The sequence below is a fragment of the Neophocaena asiaeorientalis genome, unplaced genomic scaffold (genome assembly GCF_003031525.2).
Source record: "Neophocaena asiaeorientalis asiaeorientalis breed wild unplaced genomic scaffold, Neophocaena_asiaeorientalis_V1.1 scaffold553, whole genome shotgun sequence".
NCBI classification, from domain to species: Eukaryota; Metazoa; Chordata; class Mammalia; order Artiodactyla; family Phocoenidae; genus Neophocaena; species Neophocaena asiaeorientalis.
Window position 1 is genome coordinate 207470 of NW_020174439.1, and position 7559 is coordinate 215028.

At 43.1% G+C, this 7559-nt stretch overlaps 1 protein-coding gene across 1 annotated transcript; it reads left to right on the plus strand.

Annotated features, from left to right (window-relative positions):
• Positions 1-120: 120 nt before the first annotated feature.
• GSPT2 (G1 to S phase transition 2) lies at positions 121-2639 on the plus strand. Its single transcript, XM_024757138.1, has 2 exons — positions 121-201; positions 308-2639. Exon 2 carries the CDS (start codon positions 319-321, stop codon positions 2215-2217), a length of 1899 nt encoding a protein of 632 aa, XP_024612906.1. The 5' UTR covers positions 121-201; positions 308-318; the 3' UTR covers positions 2218-2639.
• The last annotated feature ends 4920 nt before the right edge of the window (positions 2640-7559 follow it).

A 7559-nucleotide genomic window follows, 5' to 3' on the forward strand; every position in this document is an offset into this window, starting at 1 on the left:
GGAGGCCGAGCGTACGGATGGCAGCGAGGGGTCAATCCCCGCCCGGCGCTGGGTCGGCGGTGGAGGAGTCGGAAGTGGTCGGGGTTTGGGGGAGGAGATCCGCTCATACACAACAGGAGAGGCTGCGCCGCCATATCTGCTGCCGCCGCCGCAGTTGCGAATGCAGCGTCGGGACCGGGCTGCCTCCGCGCCGCCGCTAAGGTTCGTGTCGCTCCCCCCTGAGCCCCCTGCTCTTGCCGCCTCACCCCCGGCGGCACTGCCCTCTCTTTCTGGCCCGTTGAGCCCGCTCCCTTCCTGCATCCATCAGGGCTGAGGACTATGGATCCGGGCAGCAGCAGCAGCAGCGACTCGGCTCCCGACTGCTGGGACCAGGTGGACATGGAAGCACCGGGTTTGGCCCCAAGCGGGGACCGAGCCGCCTCGGCGGCTGCTGCGGCGGCGGCCGAGGCCCAGCGTGAGCCCCTCATCTCGGCCTTCAGCCGACAGCTCAACGTCAACGCCAAACCCTTCGTGCCTAACGTCCACGCCGCGGAGTTCGTGCCGTCCTTCCTGCGGGGCCCCTGCCAGCCGCAGATCCCCCCGGCCGACGCCCCCGGCATCGATGAAACCTGCCCCGGCGCGGGCGACCCTCAAGGTAAAAGGCTGGGACGGGGGGCACCTGTGGAACATTCCAAAGAGGAACAGTTAGTGTGGCGTGAAGGTTCCAATTCAGCCGTTACCATGGAACTTTCGGAACCTGTTGTAGAAAATGGAGAGGTGGAGATGGTCTTAGAAGAATCATGGGAGCACAATAAAGAAGTAAGTGAAGCTGAGCCAGGGGGTAGTTCCTTGGGAGATTCGGGGCCCCCAGAAGAAAGTGGCCAGGAATTGATTGAGAAAGAGGAAATCAGAAAATCGAAATCTGTGGTCGTACCCTCAGGTGCTCCTAAAAAAGAACACGTAAATGTGGTATTCATTGGGCATGTAGATGCCGGAAAGTCAACCATTGGAGGACAGATAATGTTTTTGACAGGAATGGTTGACAAAAGGACACTTGAGAAATATGAAAGAGAAGCTAAAGAAAAAAACAGAGAAACTTGGTATTTGTCGTGGGCCTTAGATACAAATCAGGAAGAACGAGACAAGGGTAAAACAGTAGAAGTGGGTCGTGCCTATTTTGAAACAGAAAAGAAACATTTCACAATTTTAGATGCCCCTGGCCACAAGAGTTTTGTCCCAAATATGATTGGTGGTGCTTCTCAAGCTGATTTGGCTGTACTGGTAATCTCTGCCAGGAAAGGAGAGTTTGAGACTGGATTTGAAAAAGGTGGACAGACAAGAGAACATGCAATGTTGGCAAAAACAGCAGGGGTGAAATATTTAATAGTGCTTATTAATAAGATGGATGATCCCACAGTAAACTGGAGCAGCGAGAGATATGAAGAATGTAAAGAAAAGCTAGTGCCCTTTTTGAAGAAAGTCGGCTTCAGTCCCAAAAAGGACATTCACTTTATGCCCTGCTCAGGGCTTACTGGGGCAAATATTAAAGAGCAATCAGATTTCTGCCCTTGGTACACTGGATTACCATTCATTCCGTATTTGGATAATATGCCAAACTTCAACAGATCCATTGATGGACCAATTAGACTGCCAATTGTGGATAAGTACAAGGATATGGGCACTGTGGTCCTGGGAAAGCTGGAATCAGGATCCATTTTTAAAGGCCAGCAGCTTGTGATGATGCCAAACAAGCACAATGTGGAAGTTCTTGGAATACTTTCTGATGATGCTGAAACTGATTATGTAGCCCCAGGTGAAAACCTTAAAATCAGACTGAAGGGAATTGAAGAAGAAGAGATTCTTCCAGGATTCATACTCTGTGATCCTAATAATCTTTGCCATTCTGGACGCACATTTGATGTTCAGATAGTGATTATTGAGCACAAGTCCATCATCTGCCCAGGTTATAATGCGGTGCTGCACATTCATACTTGTATTGAGGAAGTTGAGATAACAGCCTTAATCTCCTTGGTAGATAAAAAATCAGGAGAAAAGAGTAAGACACGGCCCCGCTTCGTGAAACAAGATCAAGTGTGTATTGCCCGTTTAAGGACAGCAGGAACTATCTGCCTTGAGACATTCAAAGATTTTCCTCAAATGGGTCGTTTTACTTTAAGAGATGAGGGTAAGACCATTGCGATTGGAAAAGTTCTGAAACTGGTTCCAGAGAAGGACTAAGCAGTTTTCTTGTTGTCCCTACACAATACTGTGAGAATTGACTACAAAAGTTCACCACCTTCTCTTATTTACTGCCCATTGACTTTTCTCCATATTTTGCAAAGAAAAATTTCACAGCAAAAATCCATGTTTTGTCAGCTTTCTCATGTTGAGATCTCAGTTGTGTCACTGCTGAATTTACCATTAAGTTTCCTCCTCCTATGCCATTCCGCTTCCTTGAACAGAATCAGTAATAGCTTTGTAAGTGATGTGGATGTAATTGTCTATAACAATGAAAAATTAATATATTTTTTAATTTTTCATTTTCCCTTAGGATATTTAGACAACCCTTGTTCCACGCAGACCAATCAGAGTGTGTCAGTGTGTGTGTACATGTTAAAAAGACAACTAACATGTGAATAAAATTCCATTTGAAACTCTTATTGGTATTTGAAATGCTTTTGAATATTTTTTTTAATTTGTCTGTAATACTTCTCAGTTAGGTTTTTTACTGTCTCAAGTAACTGAATACATTTTATTACCTGGGCTTTTAACAACTGTCCTGCACTCACTGTTTTAAATGAGGAATTTACAAACAATGCACAGGTTTGTGTTAAAGGAAAAATTTTAATTTTGAGAAAAATAATTTAGAGGTCTTCCCAATGAACTTTGTTTTCTGTGTTCAAGTCCAGTCAATAAAGGAGCTCTTCTGCTTCCCCACTTGTGATTTGAAAAAGAAAAGCTCAGGCCATCTATCAAGTCCCCAAATGTTGAACATGGCCATATTACACATATACCTGGTGATTCAGACCGTATGTTGACTAGACTGCTATCTGCACTCCCTCATCTTAACACACCCCTTTGTTTTATTCACCAAGAGACTTGTGGTGTGGGACACAACACAGTAAGGGGCATGACTTGAGAAGGTAAATGCTTGCAATAGTAAGTCATTCACTGACAAGTAAGGGTTATTGAGGGTCCTGAGCTTGGAGCTGGGGAGACCATTCCACTCTTCTATTCTTCAGTGCTTGGGGTTAGTAGGAAAGGTGGGAGGTCATTTTTACAATCAGATCATGACCCACTCTTGGGGTCAGAGTTAACTGGACTCATCTCTGAAGAGTACATTGAGGAAAACACCAACCGTGGACCCTGAGGTGGCCACTTTTATTGCCAGGAGAGTGGCCTTATAACCTGCGTAACTATCAACAGCTGCAAGAACTTTCTGTCTTGGTAAGTAGGTAGTGGCCCAGTGTAAACACTGCCCAATTGTGGGAAGAGCCAATTCCTCACACTCATGGGGTGATTGAACAAGGGTGGAGACTGCTGCCGGAACACTATGGGCTATACTCAGGACCTTTCTCCATGGTCCCTTTGTTTGTGTCAGCATGTACCTCCAGGGTATCTAACCTGTCAGAGATAGCCACAGGTCTTGTCAGGGCATCAATAGCATGGCTCTGTGAATCATCCAACCATAGATCTTTAGGGCACCCACAAGGGAAAAGAGGATTTTTATTTTGTCATATGTCAGCTAACCTAACCCACAGGGATGTGCCTCATGTTGTCTTGGACCCAGTCCTTTAATAATTAGTATATCAGTGGCAAGAGTTTTGTCTTATTTTACAGTTCCTTCTCTTGCCTCTGTGCTCTGAGCTATGTACAAAATACAGGCCAAACCAGTGTTCGCTAAAAGTTTTGCCCTGGCAGCCACTTTTTAAAAGTTTATTTCTGATGCTGCATCAATCTCATTGTTTTGCAATTTTAGTAACTTACCAATAGGATAATTGTGGATAGCATCCACTAATAGGCCAAAGCCACAAGGCAGGACAGAACTCTTTTTTTCTGCACCCAATTTGGATAATTTCCCATCAAAAACTGGCTCCTAAATGTCTTTTCTCATTAGCCAGTTGTATAGAAATTTCTCCACCAGGAGCTCTGAACTCTATAAACAACTTTCAGAGACAGGACATAAATCTTTGGGAGTGGATTTTAGAAACCAATAATTTTCATTTCAGTGATCATCCAGGTGGTTGGAGACACCTGACCCTGGCTCTTTAAGAAAATATTCAGTATATAAACTCATGGTAATGTTTTTTTTTCTAACTTCGTGAATACCTTCATTTGTAGTTCTTAATGTCTGGTAGTGTTCTCCAATACTGCAAATTGAGGCCATTTACAAACACAGTACAGTTTCCACAGGGCATACAAAACAGTGTCCCTTCAGAGGTCCCCTGTTGCCTCTAATTCAGACCAATTTAACTTAACTGTGCCAAGAGCACCTCAAATTCCTGGTAAGCAAGATCAGTGTAGAAACTCCCCAAATCTGGCTGCATCCTGTAAATACATCATGAATTTACTCTGTCAGGATGACTCTTGGCAACTTTTCTCCCAAGGTTCTTCCTTTTATTCCTCATTAGAGGACAAATCTGCGGAGATTTAGGAAAAGGGCCCAACTTATATGGTACGTCAGCAAAGACCCATGAAGGAAAGAAAGTGGAAAGCTTGGGCTGGGTAGAAGCTAGCAGACCTCCACATTGAGCATCTTTCTCTGGTACCCAGGACAAATTGTCAGTGCTATTAATACCCACTACGGTTACCATTCCTGTCTTCAATAGACAAATCCTTTCTCAAAATAGACTCTCTTTTTACAGTGTCATGATTCTGATTTACTACAATGCAAGAACCTGCTCTTTTTAAAGTTTACTTATGCACATTTTGCAGTACAAATATTCAACCCACACACTTTAGTTAAAATGACTGGTTTAGTTTCAGGAAAATTATTAGTTAGTGTCATGGCCATACAAAAGAAACTATCCAGCAACCACAGAAATTCTGACAAAACCTGAGCATTTGAACATGTTCACATTGATCCAGTGCTTGTTTTTATGTTCAATATGATTCTATATTTTCTGTTGTGGGTATTGACATATTTACATTTCTCCTAGTTTTCAGTTAACAATATCTACTCATGGTTGGCCACTGGGTGGAAAGAAAATTTGACCCCAGATTTCTCACCAGAGACACGACTGTTTCCACTGAGTGGGGAAAGTGGGCTTGCCTTAGAATTTGGGAGAGGCTTTTTCAGACCACCCTGTGGGTGTTAGTTAATGTTCAACCAATCACCAAGATCAACAAGGGAAAGGGAGAGAAAAAAGAACCTACTGTATGAACATGCCACGTATGAGAAAATAAAACAAGAGGAAAAAAAGCTTTGTTTACATACAAGAGGGCAGTTTACAATTTGACACTATAGCCCGTAGAATATTCACTATCGGATTCCCTTACAGTTCTATCTTGCACTCAACAATGCAGATTGTTTTAGAGGAAATTTGTCTAAATTCTAGGGAGATTCTCTTTTCCTTCACTTATCCTTTAAAAAATTGTATAGTTTCTTTTATAAGTCAGTGGATGAAAGGTTCAGGCTCTAAGAATCAGACATCAATCAAAAGGGTTTTTGGGAAAGCCCCTTGTTTTCTACTCAGATTAATATTAAGCAATCAGAATTTACATGCACACATAATTTTCAGACAGTTCTCAGCCCTCTAATGAAGATATTTCTCTCTTTCATTGTTGAACTTCAAAAGTCCAAGCAGAGAATATTGAGACCTGCCCCCAGTTTTAGAATGAGAGGACAAAAAGAAAAAAAAAAAGATTTGTCCAGTCAGGCTGCTGTATACATTCATGTCGCTGTATCTCTCATTTGATATGATATATATCCAATGAGTGTCCAATTATAGCTCTTCTTTCCTCACATTTGGGGCTCTGATTAAAAGGCTTCCTCTAATCTCTAACAGAGACTTAGATGAATTATCTCCTCCTGAGACTGCTTTTACTAGCTGTACCACAATCTATCAGTGACCTTTTGCCATACCAATAAATTTACAGAACACAATGTCACATGGCAAATGAGCAAGAAAGACCCCAACTGGCTTCTGCTGGTTTAGCTGACAGTTCCTGGATTAAAGTTTAGTGTTTGATTTCTACCTTTTATTTCTTTTTGCACTCTGCTTTAACTGATGCTCATATAACATATATTATTTAGCATTCCAAACTGCTTTAGCTTCTTTTGCCAGTTTAGTAAGGTATAAATGAATAGGTGAAATAAAATATTAATACATTAAAAATTTTTTAACATCTTTATTGGAGTATAATTGCTTTACAATGGTGTATTAGTTTCTGCTTTATAACAAAGTGAATCAGCTATACATATACATATATCCCCATAGATCTTCCCTCTTGCGTCTCCCTCCCACCCTCCCTATCCCACCACTCTAGGTCGGTCACAAAGCACTGAGCTGATCTCCCTGTGCTATGCAGCTGCTTCTCCCTAGCTATCTATTTTACATTTGGTAGTATATATAAGTCCATGTCACTCTCTCACTTTGTCCCAGGCTACCCTTCCCCCTCCCCATGTCCTCAAGTCCATTCCCTACATCTGCATCTTTTTGAAAATATCTAAAGGCTTAACTCCCGAGTGATGCTAATGACAGAATGCTTCATCCCCATCTGTGTTCTTCAATGTGTGCCAAACCCAAAAGAACTCTGGTCTGAAAGGGTAAATGAGCTGCAAGCATACATTTTGTACATTTAAGAAGGGAACACCAAGGTTTGAAGGGAAGGAGATACATCTAAGGAGGCTTTAACCTTAAAGGATGGTGATTCAAGACAGATGTGTGGTGGCTTCACAAGATCCTGGTAGTGAGTAAAAAGTTGCAGTGACCAAATTTAACATAATTCAAGAACATTTGCCTCTATGGATGGCACACTATTCAAGACCTGAAGGGAAGTTGGGGGCACGAGAAAGGTCATATTGATTTCCCAGCAGAATCTGAACTGGGCCTCCAGGTGGCTAGGGGACAAGTGCACATCAGATTCATTCTGTGAGACAAAGAGGTCAAAACTGCTGGCAATATTGGCAGCATGGTACCAGCTCTGATGGTGATACTACCAAGCCTCACAGATCCCCAGGTATCAGTGTTAGGTCTCACACTATCTACCAATGCCTGACTGAGTTAGCGGTATCCAAAATAGCACATATTACCTGAGTGTGCAGATGTAACAGCCACAATGAAGGGCAAGTTCTGCTCTGGGCCACCCTGGTGCCCCCACCTCTTCCAGAAGATCCCATTGTCAGAGAAGTGGCCAGATCAAAATATGTCCCCTTCCTGACATAGAATATACCTAGCATGGTGCTGAGGAGATAGTGGACCTCGTTTTCTTCCCCTGCTTATGTTTTAGACAGTGATTTGGTAAGCTAGAGAAGGGACGTTGACCCATGGCACAGGGGTAATGCACCGTGAAGCCACTAATTGGAACCCTGAATAAGCCACCTCACCCCTCTTCTATGAGTCTCTGGTCCCTCATGC

Coding starts and splice junctions, on each gene's coding strand:
- GSPT2 (XM_024757138.1), top strand. CDS start 319: ATGGATCCGGGCAGCAGCAGCAGCAGCGACTCGGCTCCCGACTGCTGG.